This window comes from Arvicola amphibius, chromosome 3, assembly GCF_903992535.2.
Source record: "Arvicola amphibius chromosome 3, mArvAmp1.2, whole genome shotgun sequence".
Lineage (NCBI taxonomy): Eukaryota > Metazoa > Chordata > Mammalia > Rodentia > Cricetidae > Arvicola > Arvicola amphibius.
Genome location: NC_052049.1, coordinates 134,295,501 through 134,311,328, shown reverse-complemented (window position 1 = coordinate 134,311,328; position 15,828 = coordinate 134,295,501). Strand labels below are relative to the sequence as shown.

At 40.4% G+C, this 15,828-nt stretch overlaps 1 protein-coding gene across 3 annotated transcripts in view; it reads left to right on the top strand.

The window, feature by feature from the left end:
• Znf609 (zinc finger protein 609) overlaps nt 1–15,828 on the top strand; it is a 133,106-nt gene that overhangs the window by 26,830 nt on the left and 90,448 nt on the right. For all 3 annotated transcript variants that reach the window (XM_038322445.1, XM_038322444.1, XM_038322447.2), the window contains exon 2: nt 6,615–7,488. In XM_038322445.1, coding sequence (XP_038178373.1) covers nt 6,742–7,488 — 747 coding nt within the window. In that variant the 5' untranslated portion in view covers nt 6,615–6,741. The remainder of the gene's footprint in view (nt 1–6,614; nt 7,489–15,828) is intronic.

Genomic DNA, 15,828 nt, shown 5'->3' with positions numbered 1-15,828 from the left:
CTTAAAAACCAAACCAAACAAACAAACCAAAAAAAAAAAGGTAGGGCATAGTGGTACATGCCTTTGTTTCCCAGCACTGGGGAGGCAGAGGTAAAGCTAGTCTATATTCTAGGCCAATCTGGACTACACAATGAGTCTCTGTTTACCAAATAAATAATTAAACAGATGGATGGATGGATGGATGGATGGATGGATGGATGGGAGGGGGGAGACTAGTTAGTCTAGTTAGTTGACCAACGAAGTTTAACCATAAAATAGCCCCCTGCATGTTTGGACACCAGAACTTTATATTTCAGTCACTGATAGTTTTGAGTTGTATGTTTTAGTTTTGTGTCCTGAGACCATGCTTAGAAATGGTGGATTTTTCTCCCATTTCATATAAGAAAAATTAATATCTAATGATGAAGCTTAATGTCAGTGGAAATTCAAGTTTTGAAATAATTTCTCTCTAATTTTTTTATTTATTTATGTGTGCATGTGCTTGTATAGTGTATGCAACATGTGTGGGAGGGCCTGCACAGACCAAAAGAAGGTTTTGGATCTCCTGGAGCTGTGTTACAGCTGCTTATGAGCTTCCCAGTGTGGATACTGGGTCCTCTGGATCCACGGTCCTCTGGTAGAACAGTATCTATTATACTGTTCTATATACAGTATCTATTATACTCCAGCCCTTGAAATTACATCTTCTGATTCTAAGTTTAAAATTTTTTTACGATAGTATGTTCACCAGAAGTGAATATAGCATTAATTTTGGAGAAGAGTGCCTAGCCAGATGGTCCTGACTGCTGTTCATTTGTGATATGAGTTTTGTAAGCAAACCATGTACACTTAAATGCAGCTGTCACTTGTCCAGGCCAAAGCCTTTAAAAAAATTTATCTAAAGCCCTAAAAAGAGGAGAGGGTAGCACTTTATGCTTTATTTTCTGCCTAAACTGGATTGTCTGTGAGTAGTTAACAAGAAAAAAAATCTCTGTTTAAAGCCTTCTAGGGCTACAGAGCTCTATCTGGGTAAAAAGGGAAGTACTTCAGTTGTGCTTATATGTAAGTATGGCTTAAGTAATTGATTTGCCTTCTGAACAAGTGCAGTAAACTACTCTTTTCAGTCTTAGTCTTCTAGTAGAGAGGTCTGATTTATTCCTATGGTAGTATGGCCTATGACAACCTCAAAACATGCAATAGATAACTGAAAGTGTGTGGTTTATGAATTTATCCCTGGACTGTCAGGTCAAAAGCTATATTTAGGTTCCAAATAGGAAATTGGGATCTGGACTTCAGTTATGATGTGACTACTTTGTGTGGGTATAGAGATTGAAGAATAATCCTTATGACCTTGTTGGTCCTTTAGCAATAGCCATACAGAAAGGAGTTTCTTGGTGATATCTGCAGAAACAGCACAGATGACATTGACAAGTTATGGTGGAAGAAAGATGTCAGAGTCTGTTGTGTGGGGGTCCTAAATAGGGAAATGGAGTACAGTTTGACAGAAGGGAAGAAAAGCAAGGAAAGCAGTCACAGGAGCTCTTGCATACTGTAAGTGCTTTGAGACACTCTCTCTTTAAACAGTTGGTTGTTTTGATCCTGCACTTTCTCATCTATGGAAGCAAGAGGTCACTGCTTTTCAGTTCCAGCTAGCTTGAGAGTTATCCTACTTCCTAAGGTTAAACATCTCTTCAATGACCTGTCAGAGGTGATTATTAGCTTTATAAAGCCAGAGATACTGTAGGGAACAGATGGGAAATGGTTTGGCTGCTGTGACCAAGGCTAATTAAAGAATCCTTGGCAATTTTGCAGTGTGTATTTTGAAATGTACCACTGAAGTTACTATGAAGCCTGCTGAGTTTTGAAAGCTGGGTTTCTGAAAAGTCACCTGCTTGAAGTAATGTAATGCTTATGCAATTCTTTATTGTCAGAAATAGGACAAGAGCTCTCTAAATGAATATCAAGACCACTAGAAATCATTCTGTGGAATGTCTTTATGTCCTTGACATTCAGAAATTCTAGATAGTTTTCTAGAAGAAAAATAACTTCTTAATAATGATAACTTTTAATATTTATGGCATCTTCAGATTGCACAATTGTATTTGTTTTTACAAGAATTATTTACATTTATGGAACTGGTTTTAGTGTTTTATGTAATTTCTGACACGATATATATGTATTCTTAAATAATTGAAAACAGAGTTCTAGAGAAGGCACAGTGGTTAAGAACATTTGCTGCACTTGCAGAGGACCTAGATTCAGTTCTTAATATCCACAAGCATCAATAACACCAGTTTCAGAAAATCCAGTGCCCTCTTCTGGCCTTTGTGGGCACATGTATGTGCATGCACACACACACACACACACACACACACACACAAAGGCAAAACACCCATATACATAAATAAATCTTTTAAAAACTTTGCAAAAATGAAAAAATACCTTTTTTGACACATTAAAAATAGCTAACCGTAAAACCTTTCATAATATAATTTTTGTTTTGATTGAAGCTAGGACATGGAACTTTTGGCTCAACTGATCTCTTCCCGCCCTCCTAGGGTTTCTCTGTGAAACAGCCCTAGCTGTCCAGGAACTAGCTTTGTTGGCTAGACTGGCCTTGAACTCAAAGAGATCTGCCTGCCTCTGCCTTCCTAGTGTTGGGATTAAAGGAGTGTGCCACCACTTACTGGCTAAAAATGTTTTTGATGGGAGGAGAGAAGGGAGGGGAAATTTCAGTCAGGATATAAAATAAATAAAATAAAAACATTCTTTTCCCACTTAAAATTTTATTTTTTTACTCTTGAGACAGAATCTCCCTGGGATGCACAAACTGGTCTTGAACTTAACTCTAGTCCAGGCAGTTGTCAAACTTGTGAGCCTCCTGCCTCATTTTCTCAAGTAGCTTTGCCAACAGACCTAGTAGTATAAGATCTTTAAAAGGATTTATTTATCTACATCCTGGTGTATCCCTTTAATTCCAGGCAGAGGTGAGCAGATCTCTATGAATTTGAGATTAGCCTGGTCTACAAAGCAAATTCTAGGACAGCCAAGGCTACACAGAGAAACCCTGTCTTGGAAAAAAAAAAAAAAAGAGAGAAGTTTGTTTATTTTATTGTAGCTTCTAGTAAAATATTCTTACCTAACAAATTTTCTATTCAAAATTCTATAGATTCCCTTTCCTTCTCATTTTTTAAAAAATATTTATTTATTCATTATGTATACAATATTCTGTGTGTATGTCTGCAGGCCAGAAGAGGGCACCAGACCCCATTACAGATGGTTGTGAGCCACAATGTGGTTGCTGGGAATTGAACTCAGGACCTTTGGAAGAGCAGGCAATGCTCTTAACCTCTGAGCCATCTCTCCAGCCCCCCCCCTTCTCCTCATTTTTTGTTGTTTGTTTTTAGGATCATATCTAATGTAGCCCATGCTTGTCTTTTTTGGGGGTGTGGGTGTGGGAGCTGTTTCCAGACAGGGTTTCTTTGTGTAACCTTGGTTTTCCTGGAACTCCCTTTGTAGACCAGGCTGACCTCCAACTCTTCCCACTGCCTCCTGAGGTCTAGCATTAAAAGCATGAAACACCACTGCCTGGCTGTTTTTCCTGATTAAAAACCATTGATTTCACAAAACCAGGTGTGATGACACATGACCTGTAATCCCAAGTATTAGGAGACCGAGGCAGGAAGCCTACTTGAACTCATGAGTTTGAAACCAATCTTGGTAACATAAGGAGATCCAGTCTAAAAAAAAAGAAAAAGAATAAAAAAAAAGGCTAAGTGTGTGGTACCTGCTTCTCCTGTCCAAGTCAGCGGATGAGGGTCAAAGTTCAAGGCCATCTTCAGTTACATAGCAAATTTGAAGCCATCTTGGGCTGCTTGAGATTCTGTCTCTCTAAACAAATGAATTTGCTGAACATTTATTGACCATTTTCAGTTTGCATGCAAGGTCTTTGTTCTCAATGTGTTATCCCTGTATTTTATCTTTGGTAGGTTGCTTTTCTCCCCTTCTCTCTGTTTCCTTTATTATTTTGTCTTTATTGTTCATTCTCTGTGCATTCTGGAAAAATAACTTTATGTGATCTTATTGCATAGATTTATCTTTGTGCTTTTTTGATTGTTGTGGTTTTAATTGACACTAAGCTTGAATTTGCATCTTCCTTTCTTTCTGTATAAGCAAGCACTTTACTACCCTCTGCTTCCCTCTTCTCTTCCCTAGTGGGATGTCCTTTTGTCCTTTCAACTAAGTTATATCTTTTCATTTCAGACTGTTACCTTTTTACAGCTTTTCTTCCTTATTGGCATGCTTCATCCTGCTCTTATATACGTCAGCCAGTTTAGTGAAAAAAGAACTCTTAGCAGGTCCCATTCATTTTATGTTTATGCTTTCCTTTTCTCTCCTCCAGTCTCTTTATTACCATCCTAATTTATAGAGAAAATTCTCTTGAATGTAAGGAAAGTTATAGTGTTTTCAAGGATAAAACTACATGTGGTCATTAGTGAGTGGCTAAATTACACACCGATAATAATGTAGCTCTGGAGATGGGAAGTAAACTCTTAATTAATGTGGAGTAGATGTTAACCCTAGCCACAGTTAAAGAGAGTGTCAACTTGATGCATTATCAGCTGCCGAAGATCTGTGCTGATATAATCCTCTTCAGTAGGAATTCAGTTTAGCATTCCCTTTCCTAAAAATGCCCTTCGCCCTTATAGAATTGTTTCCAATACCACATTCTGTTGTTTCGTTCATTGTGATTTGTTGCTATATTTCTAACATTTGTTTAATGTTTGGTGTATCTTAGGGAATAAGTTTTATTTCTGCACTTTTGTTGTTTGTTTGGTTGGTTGGTTTGTTTTGTTTTTTGAGACAGGGTTTCTCTGTGTAGCTCTGGCTGTCTAGAACTAGCTCTGCAAACCAGGCTAGCCTCGAACCCAGAGATTTGCTTGCCTCTGCCACCTAAGTGCTAGAATTAAAGGTGTGTGTTACCACTACCTGGCAAGTTTTAAGAACATCAGGTGAATGAACAAATATCTGTTTTACTACTCTTGCAACCCAAGTCTTCTTGAATATTAAAAATTCTAGATAGTTCACTAAACATTTCTTTAGAATTATTAGGTCACTTTGAAAATCCTCATCTCTCTGACTTTTCAGGGGTTATATTTCCTTTGCCTTTAATGGGGTAATTTTTCTTCTCTTAGTTGTTATGTCTTATTCTCCCACCCTTACTTGAGCTCATTCTATGGAAAGCAAGGTTTGTGTAGACTTAATATTTGCTAATAAATAGTAATTGATTGCTGTTGACAATAAATTTTTTACTTAATTAATGGGTGTGCTTCTCAAATCTAAAGCTAAACTGAAGATTAAGGTGTATTACTTCTTGCTTAAAATCTCAGTTACTTGCATGTGTTCACTTAGTACAGCCCTGTTCTAGAATGACTTTTTTTTTTTGGCCTCACGACCCTAATTTTGTAGACACTTTTATGACAGAATAGGAGGAAAGTCTTACCTTGTTCTCTGCGAATCATTTACTTTTAAAATAATCACTTTCCAGAATATTCTGTGATATCACTGGATTGCTCTTTATACACAATTGTGTTATAAAACTTTGTTTTGTTTTCTAAACAGATACAGAAAGATAGTACATAAAGGAATAAGTAAGAACAAACTTTTGGCTTTATCGTAAAGTAGTTCCTGGATGGTGCACATTGGTTGCTGGGTTTTCTAGATGATGTTTCCCTCTAGGTCTCCTAAACCCGAAGACAGTGGAGAGACATAAATTATCCTTTTAAAGCCAGGCTCTGTTTTATGTTGGGTAAAGCTGTGGTGTTTTCAAGTTGGTTCTTTAAATTTTACCATATCAAAGAAAGAATCACTCTACTTTCAGGAGATAGGCTTTCCGCAGAGTCAAGGAAAATATTTTTCTTCCTAGATATTTTAGCGTGAAAGGCTGTATTGAACCCTGCTTTGTGGATGTGATTGCCAGCCTAGAGTTTGATAAGGACTTTGTAACTTCTCTGGGCTTAAGTCATAAGTTCAGTCCCCTCTGAGAATTATTCCCTCTGGTTGCGGTTACACACTGAATTTGCATTTTTCCTAGTCTGCCTTCTTTTTTATTTCCCTTAACCATAATAAGGCTTTTTTCTTAAATGCTAGAATGACAAGGAATCTGTACACTATTTTTAGTAGGGATTGGCTGTTAGCAGAGAGCTGTTAAGGCTTTTGCTAGATCATGTTCTGAGTCACTGATAATTCAAGTAGCTAGCAGAAAGGGGGTGTGAGCAGAGTTGTTGCAACTTCAATCTGTGATGTGCTTGGGCCTGTACTGATTCAAGCAGGATTACCAGCTGGCAGTAGTAGCAGAAGTCTTTCAGGAAGGGGGAACTAATTGTAAAGGACTACTAGTTAACGCCACAGAATCTTGGGCACCTAGAAATACTGTATTCTTCCCTGAGGAGATGGAGTAGGAATTACCTTCTCTAGGTCCATCGTGACATGGTTGGAAATACAACTGAGCTTGTCTTGCCCACTGAGGTATGATAGCCACACAGGAAGGTCCATTTTGTATGGGAGTTTATTTCAGTCTATCTCCTTGCCTGTATTGTTTTCTTTAACGGATTTTTAAAATTTTCTTTTTCCAGCAATGATGTTGTCCACTGGACATGTACTGGCCAAGGAGGCAGGTTTGAGAACATAGCTGAAGCTGAAAATAGGAAAGCTGGGGGCAAGGAAGAGCCTTGAATCTTGAGGTGGGACGTTGACTCTAAGATGTCCTTGAGCAGTGGAGCCTCCGGAGGGAAAGGAGTGGATGCAAACCCGGTTGAGACGTACGACAGTGGGGATGAATGGGACATTGGAGTAGGGAATCTCATCATTGACCTGGACGCCGATCTGGAAAAGGACCAGCAGAAACTGGAAATGTCAGGCTCAAAGGAGGTGGGGATACCAGCTCCCAACGCTGTGGCCACACTACCAGACAACATCAAGTTTGTGACCCCAGTGCCAGGTCCTCAAGGGAAGGAAGGCAAATCAAAATCCAAAAGGAATAAGAGTGGCAAAGACACTAGTAAGCCCTCTCCAGGGACTTCCTTGTTCTCTCCAAGTGAGGGAGCAGCAAACAAGAAAGAAGTGCAGGGTCGCTCGGGAGATGGTACCAGTGCAGGAGGCCTGGTTGCTGCTATTGGCCCCAAGGGCTCAGAGAAGACTGCTAAGGCGTCACGCAGTATAGCTGGCTCCAAAAAGGAAAAAGAGAACAGCTCATCTAAGAGCAAGAAGGAGAGAAGTGAAGGAGTGGGGACTTGTTCGGAAAAGGATCCTGGGGTCCTCCAGCAAGTTCCCTTGGGAGGACGGGGTGGTCAGTATGACGGAAGTGCAGGGATGGATACAGGAACCATGGAGCCACTTGGGAGTATAGCTATTGAACCTGGGGCAGCACTCAATCCTTTGGGAACTAAGCCGGATCCAGAGGAAGGGGAGAATGAGTGTCGGCCTCTAAAGAAAGTCAAGTCTGAAAAGGTAAGAGGTGGCCAGATCTGACTTCCCACGGCTGGTCAGAACTGCCCTGGACTAACTGCCAACTGTTGTGTGCACTCTGTGGGAAGCTCATTAGTTTGTGGGTAATGACCAATTACAAGGTCAGAGCAGCTGGTAATGATAATGTGATTTTGTTCCAAATTAAAGGATTCCCTACAGAGTCATTTGCAGCAGGCTTAGACCTCTTGGAATACAGTTTCTGTTTGGGGGTCAGCTACTTGGTAGAATGAATTTTCTCACATCTTGTTATTGTCACATGTCAGACACTTGTTAGAGGCTGGCATTTAATCTTCATGTTATTTCCTGCTTGACTGAAATTTCATTATCAGAATCATAATAGTTGATAAATGTAGTAGACTGTAGGTTACATGTTTAAGATGATGGTTTTTTTTGCTTTTGTTTTTTTAACTTTATGTGCATTGGTGTCAGATCCCCTGAAACTGGAGTTAACAGTTGTGAGCCGCTATGTGGGTGCTAGGAATGAACTTCCCGAAAAGCAGTCAGTGCTCTTAACTGGTGAGCCGTCTCTCAAACCCCCTGAATGATGTGCTTAATGGAGTAAATGGTACTGCTGGGTCTCTGAAAGGACAAAGAGTTAATTGTCATGGCATATCTGCTAAGTTTTCTATTGGTAGCTACCAAAAAAATATCGATATAGATACCAGTCTAGTAAGCAAGGGGCAGGAGGTACTGACTATACTATATAACACGTATCAGGCCTTATGAGTTACTGTGTAGCTTTGAAAGTTTGGCCTAGAAAGATTCTTTGGCCCCTAAAAGTATTCCTGTCTGCCAGTTATCTCCTGCAACCATCGGAAATCAAAGTCTCCTGGTGGTTTTATTGCTGCCAAATAGTGTAATGATACCTCCTCTGCTGCTTGACTTGGAAGCATAGGTGTCTACAGCCCCGGGAGGCATTAGGACTAAGTCCCTCCCTCCAGGAAAGTGATCTTAGTTGATGTTTCAGGAAATGAAGATTGTAGGGCTATAGTACAGTAGTTTCCAGTTAGGGTCACCTCAGGCTGCCTCAAACTTGAGCAGCCTACAGTTTCCTACAAAGCAGCTGGCCTATTGATGAGCTGTTCTTTGGCTCTTGATTTTCTGCTTTGCTGTGTTCACCCTATGCATTCAGCTGATCGCAGCAGATGCAGCATAAATTGATTTCCCTGTAATTACATCAGCTGCAGCAGGGAATACCTATTTCCATGTGTAAGTGTTAATAAATAAAGGCTGGATATATGTATTTGGGTAGTGGTGCCCTCTTATTGCCTGGATTTTAATGGTAGCTTGGTTTTGTTTTTTTTTTTTTTTGTTATTGTTATTGTTTTGTTTTGTTTTGTTTTTTGCTGTAGGGATTTCGGTCTTTGTCTCTGGCACATCTGTGGCTTTTAGCAACATCTGGGTACTTTTGGTAACAGGGCTGTGAATTTCTTCCAGTTATATAACACAATGGTTGATTCTCCTTTTCCAGTGGCAGCTGCCAGAGAGGCTGCCTGTGTTTGGGTGGCAGATGCTGTAGTCCACCTCAGTAGAGTCAAGTTCCAGCTGGTTATTGGCACGGTTTATCCTGTGCTGGTTGTGATTTGTCATTTTCTCTGGGGTGCAGATGGATAATGCTGTTTTAAGGAGGCCTGGGAATACCAGGAGTTCTTGCTACTGTTCCAGGCCCATTAGATTGCTTCCTACATCTGGTTTCAGGAAGTCCATGTTCACAATCATTGTTATTCCTGTGTGGAAAGGTATTTCTGAGGATGATCTTCATTTTGAGTACTTGTGTTGGAATCTTCTAAATTCAATTGCAATCTGTGGGTGAAAGGATTAATTAATATTGCTTAACTTTGTGTAGTGTTCATGATTTTCTTTAATAAAGAAATGGACTGTTTTTTCTCTTATAGGTGCTTAGATTAGGTGGCCACCTTTAAGCTGAATGTCCTGAAAGATACTGTACCTTTAGCTACTACATCTTGGTACTATCAAGTTTTACCCCTTAATGTAACTTTGTAAGCGTTACCTCACTGATATACAAAGAAAGGAGCAGTCGAATGACAGATGAAAGAGAGAGTGGTAGTGCTTCATATTTTGGGAGAAAATAATTTCTTGGAAGTATTTTGAGAAGCATACGATTTGTTGTGCAGTTCAGTATTACTATAAGCACAAGTTTACTTTTATCGTTGTATTTTTCTTTTCATATAGATCTTGTTATGTAACCCTGGCTTGCCTGGAACTTACTACATAGAACAAGATTGGGTAGTTGGTTTTGTTTGTGTTTTCAAGACAGGGTTTCTCTGTGTTGCCCTGACCTGGCTGTCCTGGAACTCACTTTGTAAACCAAGCTGGCCACAAACTCAAAGAGATCTACCTGCCTCTGCCTCGAGTGCTGGGTGGATTTAAAGGCGTGCACCACCACTGTCTGCTAGAACTTGAGGCCCTCATCTTCCCGCCTGCCTCTGTAGTGCTGAGATGACTAGCATAAACTGCCTACCTGACCGAGTCTGTTTTTTCTAAAAATCCTTACCTGTTACTCTGGAACCCTGTTTGGGCACACTTGCTCAAAGGTGTTTTTGATTAATAAAATATTTAAGTAAATGTTTGGAAGTTGCTAGGAGATGAACACACTCTGCAAGGAAAAAGCATTTCTGGAATGGAAAGAGGGGAGGAGACAAAGTGAAAGAAAAGAAAGGGTCTGGGGTTGTAGCTCAGTGGAAGAGTGGTTGTTGGCCAGAATGCACAGGGCCTGGGTCTCATCCCAGAGCACATGGGTAGGAGAGGTAGATAAGAATGAAAAGATAGGAGCTTTACAGGGAGCATCAGCTTCTGAGAACTTGGAGCCCTGGGTGTTGTGTACAGTGACTGCTCAGGGAGTGCTGATCAGTGCTGATCAGTGCTGTAGTTTAGTTTGCAAGCAGAGTCTTTGAAACTTCCTCCAGATTTTTTCCCCTCTGAAATATGGGCTTGCCTCTGATGTAACTGGTTTGGAATGTAACTTTTTGTAGGGACAATTGACAGAACCCAAACAGCAAAACATGTATGATGTAATCAAGCTGGGAACCATCCTGAAGAGGGGAAACCCAAATTGTGGAAGATATCTTGACTAAGGCATCACATCCTTTCTTGCCTTTTTTTTTTTTTTTTTTTTTTTTTTTTTTTTTTTGCTTCTTCAAGCTTTATTTTATGTATATGGGTGTTTCGCTTGAATATATGTCTGTGTACATATATTCAGCACCCAGAGAGGCCAGAAAAGGTGTTGAATTCTCTGGAACTGGAATTAAAATTTGTTAGCCACCCCGTGGGTTCTGGGAACTGAAATTGGATTGTCACCACTGAGCCATCTTACCAACTGCCCCCCCCTTTCCAAATAGGAGAGGAGTTTGTGGTACTAGTTAGAATTGACCCATGTTGAGCTTTAACTAATCTGGTTGAATATTCAAATTACCTACCTTAGAGCTTTCTCTATGATGATAACTGTCTGGCATGGTGACTGAGGAATTTTCTGTAAGCCAGGGATGTGTACTTCCCCTCAGGGAATCAATGTTTGCTCCACCGCACTTTCCTGGCAGAGTTTACTGGAGAGATTGAGATGGCTCTTAGCAGCCATTGTTTCCCTGAATTGTTGAACACTCCTGAAGAGATGGGGAAGGGAATATTGAGGAATAAACACATGCGGCCTCTGGCTCCTGCCTGCTTCTTTGCTTTTGGCTTGATTGATAGATTGTTAGGTTAAGGATGGAAGGAGAGGAGGGGAGGAGAAGGCAGGCGTCTATCTGAATGTCCTGAGTTTACTGTTTTTGTCACCGTCTGACAGGCAAGAAAAAGGGAATTCACAAACAAGACAGCAGTGATCTATCAGTGCTGACTGTCAGGGTGTATGTTCAGGAGTTTCAGATGAGGCATTTATTTAAAAAAAAGAAATTCAAGTCAGCTCTAGTGGCTAGGGTCTAGAATTTTGCAATCCCTATCTTCCTTTTCCTTAGCAGTTGCTTTTGATTTTACACAGGCTTTGGCAGTGTTTGGGAATCAGCTTCTGCTGCTTTCAGAATGCTTTGCTTATTTACCATTTTCCTCGTTAGTTCAGAATACAAAGAGAATAGTTAAGGGTGCTCTTAGCTTTTATGCCTTCAAATTCTGGGTTCTATCTTTTATGACTTCAGAGAGCATTTGCCCTTAGTTTCCCATTCTAGTTTATGCCTTCCAGCTCATTTGTTTTGTGTTGCAATCCTTCATTGCCCAACCTAGATCAGGTCTCTTATTCTTTCTGATCCAAGGCTTTCCTAATGCATTCCTCCTGACTTGCCATTCTTTTCTGTTATTGACAATATAGCAGTCAGCCTTGTTTCCTGAAGCCAAATGTCCTAAAGCGTTTTCCTTCACCAAAAAAATAAAAAGCTGATTCTTACATGGGTTCAAGTTGCATTGTCTAACTACAAGCATATTTTATTTTTACTCAGAGGCTTTTGTTTTCCTTATGGGTGTTGTAATTCAGAGAGAGCCCAGAGAAAGATTATCTTGTCCAATTTCCCCATTTTGAAGACAGGAAGCAAAGAGTTGAGACGTCATGTGACTTTTCCCAGGCGAAGACTAACATGGAAGCTTGCTTTCTTTCTTTCTTTCTTTCTTTCTTTCTTTCTTTCTTTCTTTCTTTCTTTCTTTCTTTCTTTCTTGTGTGGGAGATCTTGTCTGTTTTTTGTTTGTTTTGTTGGGGTTTTTTTGTTTTGCTTTGCTTTGACTCTGGATCTTTGTGCCTAGTGAGTCTTGAATTCGCTTTGTATCTCAGGCAGTTTTCAAATCCACAGCAATCCTCCTTCCTCGTTCTCCTGAGTGCTGGGATTACAGGTGTGAGCTATCTTGCCACACCTGGTTAAAGCCAGTTTGTTGTTGTTGTTAACACCATGTTTTTTTTTCTGTGTGTGTGTGTCTGTCTGTCTGTCTGTCTGTGTTCATGTACGTACACGTGCTGGAACTTGAAGGTTGGGCGTGCTCTAGTACTCTTCTTTATTCCCTTGAGACAGGGTGGGTCACTCAGTGAACCTAGAAGTTGACTGGCAGTCAACAAGCCCATTCATCAGTCCTTCTGTCTCCTTGACTCTATATCTCTGAGATTGATTGAGATGTATTTATCACCTGACTCTTTCCCTGCCCCCAAGGGTGTTGGGATCCAAGCCAGGTCCACGTGCTTTTACAGCTAGCACTTTTACACTCACTGAGCTGTCTTTTCAGCCCCTTGAAAACCAAATTGTATGGTTTCTGTTTCTCTAGATTTCTTTTTGGTTTTTCAAGACAGGGTTTCTCTGTGTAACCTTGGCTGTGTGGAACTCGATTCATAGAACAGGCTGGTCTTGAACTCACAGAGATCCGCCTGCCTCTACCTCTTGAGTGCTGGGATTAATGGTGTGCGCCACCACCACCCAGACTAGTTTAGGATTCTTAAATAAGTGATGATATTGGTAGTACAGAGTTAGCATTTAGCTGGGTGGTGGGCATGCACACCTTTAATCCCAGCACTCCGGAGGCAGACAGGCCTATCTCTGTGAGTTTTAGGCCAACCTGGTCTACAGAGCAAATTCCAGGACAGATTCCAAAACTACAGAGAAACCCTGTCTGGAAAACAAACAAACAAACACAAATGTTAGCAATTATAGAGGAGTGGCAATGGTTTAGTATGCTTACCTTGAAAGCACAAGGGCCTGAACTTGATCCCCAAAGCCCAATATAAAAAGTCAGCGTGGTAGCAGAGCTCACTTGGAATACCAGTGCCAGGAAGTGGAGACAGGCAGAGTTATGGGGCTCATTGGCCATCTGGTCTAGACATATTTGTGAACACCAAGCCAATGAGAAACCCTGTTTTAAAGGAGGTGAACAGCAGTCCTGAGAATAACAACCAAGGTTGTCTTCTGGTCCCCACACACTTGTACACACACATATCTGGATATACAAATTAAAAAGAAAAAAAAAGGAAGGATCATTCATAGATAGGGCATATGTGTCTTTTGTAGGAGAGGGATAATTGCTTTTAAACTGCTTCTTTGAACTTGATTCATTTCGATGTGTATATGCCAAAGTATTTCTTTCAGCCAAATTTTTACTGAAGTCATTGAGGCACAGCCAGGCTCTTTTGTGAATTGACATCAATTTCACATCTTAAGGAATACAGTCTTAATTTGATATATTTATACAATGTATAATAACCAAGTAAGGTTAATTAGCATTTCTGTCTCCTTTAATATTTATTATTTCTTTGTGTTTCAAATTATTTTCTTCTAGTGCTTTAAACTATAGTCATATTATGTAGACTTTAGGATTTATTCATCCCGTGTGACTATAGGAGTTTTATGTGACTAAACAGTCCTTTAATGCTAGTTCCTTTCCTGTTTGGCAGTTACATCAGCAGATGACCCTGTCCAGTGCTGCTTACCAGAACACATCACTGATAGACAAAGACAGTATGAGTATTAATTGCTTGTTTTTACATATTTACTTATTTGGGAGGGGACTGCACATGTATGGAGGTCAGAGAACAAGTTACAGGAGTCAGTGCTCTCCTTTTACTACGTGGGTCCCAGGATCAAACTCAAGTCATCAGACTTAAAAATCAGAAAGGTCTCCTTACTTGCTGAACCATCTTCACTGGCCCAGAGAGTACTGTTGTTGTTTTTTGGGACAGGGTTTCTCTATGTAGTTCTGGCTGTTTTTGAGCTTCCTGTAGACCAGGCTGACCTTGAACTCAGAGATGGAGTTAAATAAAAGTGCTGGGATTACGGTTGTATGGAGAGAAGATGTGCTGCTGGATGCCATTGTTTCTTTCCTTCGCACATTCGATGACTATATCTTAGATTATAGGTACCACACTTGGGATGGAATATATATACTGATGAGTAAAGCAAAGATGGTTCCTCCTTTCTTAGAGTTAGCAGCATACACGTAAAAGGCCAGCCTGGTCTACAAGAGCAAGTTCCAGGACAGGCACCAAAGCTACAGAGAAACCTTGTCTCAAAAAAAAAAAAAAATTACAATTTAGTTGGACAGTGGTGGTGCACGCCTTTAATCCCAGCACTCGGGAAGCAGAGGCAGGCGGATCTCTGAGTGTTCGAGGCCAGCCTGGTCTACAAGAGCTAGTTCCAGGACAGGCTCCAAAGCTACAGAGAAACCCTGTCTCGAGAAAGATTAAAAAAAAAAATCATTGTCAGGAGAGCCTCACTACCTGAGTTCAAGCCCACCTCCCTAACCCCACCCCTGCCACTTCAGAACCTACAGTGGAAGAGAACTGGCTCCAGAAAGTTATCCTTTTACCTCTGTATTTGTTCTGAGATGCATGTGCCCACAGTCATAGGTACATATCATATCACATGCACACATACACACAGGTTTATTTTGTTTTATTTTTAAGTGTAAATTGTTGATCGTATACCAGATCTACTGCATAGTTTTTTGGGGGATAAGTACCCAAAAATCGCCTGGCAGTAGTGGCGCACACCTTTAATCCCAGCACTCAGGAGGCAGAGACAGGAGGATCACTGTGAGTTCAAGGCCAGCCTGGTCTACAAGAGCTAGTTCCAGGACAGGCTCCAAAGCTACAAAGAAACACAGTCTTGAAAAACAAACAAACAAAAAAGAACCCAGAAATCTTCACTTTCAAGTTTGTTCAAATAATTGCTGTATATATTAAAGAACTTTGTGAACCTTTGTACGTTTTCTTTATGAGGTACATATTGGGAGCCATTTCTAATTTTAAAAACCATCTTTAAGGTAAATTTCACATCGTTTTGTGTATGATTTTGTGATTGAGAGTATACTCTGGAACTGGCAAGGTAAAGGATCCCTGGCAAATCTAATGATCTGAGTTTGATTCTCTGAACCCTCATGATAGAAGAGAAGTGAATTTCAGATTTTCCTCAACACCTAAGTCACGTGTGTTCATCCATGCGCGCGCACACACACACTCACTCTCCTCCTTGTCCCCTCTTTCTAGTGTTTTTTTCTTCTTATTTAAAGAATGTGCTTTGTAGCCTGACTACTGGAGTTTATATCTCAGCTCTGTGCTTCTGAATCTTGACCAAGTTATTTAACTGTTCTGCGGCAGCTGTCTCATGGGAAATAAGAGTGTGCACATAGGTTATTCCAAGATAATTAGTTGTTGGGCCTCGTGGCACACATCTTTAATCCCGACACTTGGAAGGCAGAGGCAGGCAGATCTCTGTGAGTTCAAGGTCAGCCTGGTACACATTGGAAGTTGTAGGATAGTTAAAACTACACAGCAAAATCTTGTTTACCAAACAAAAAATTACATTAGTTAGCTCAAAGAAAACACTTAGAATATGTAACACATAG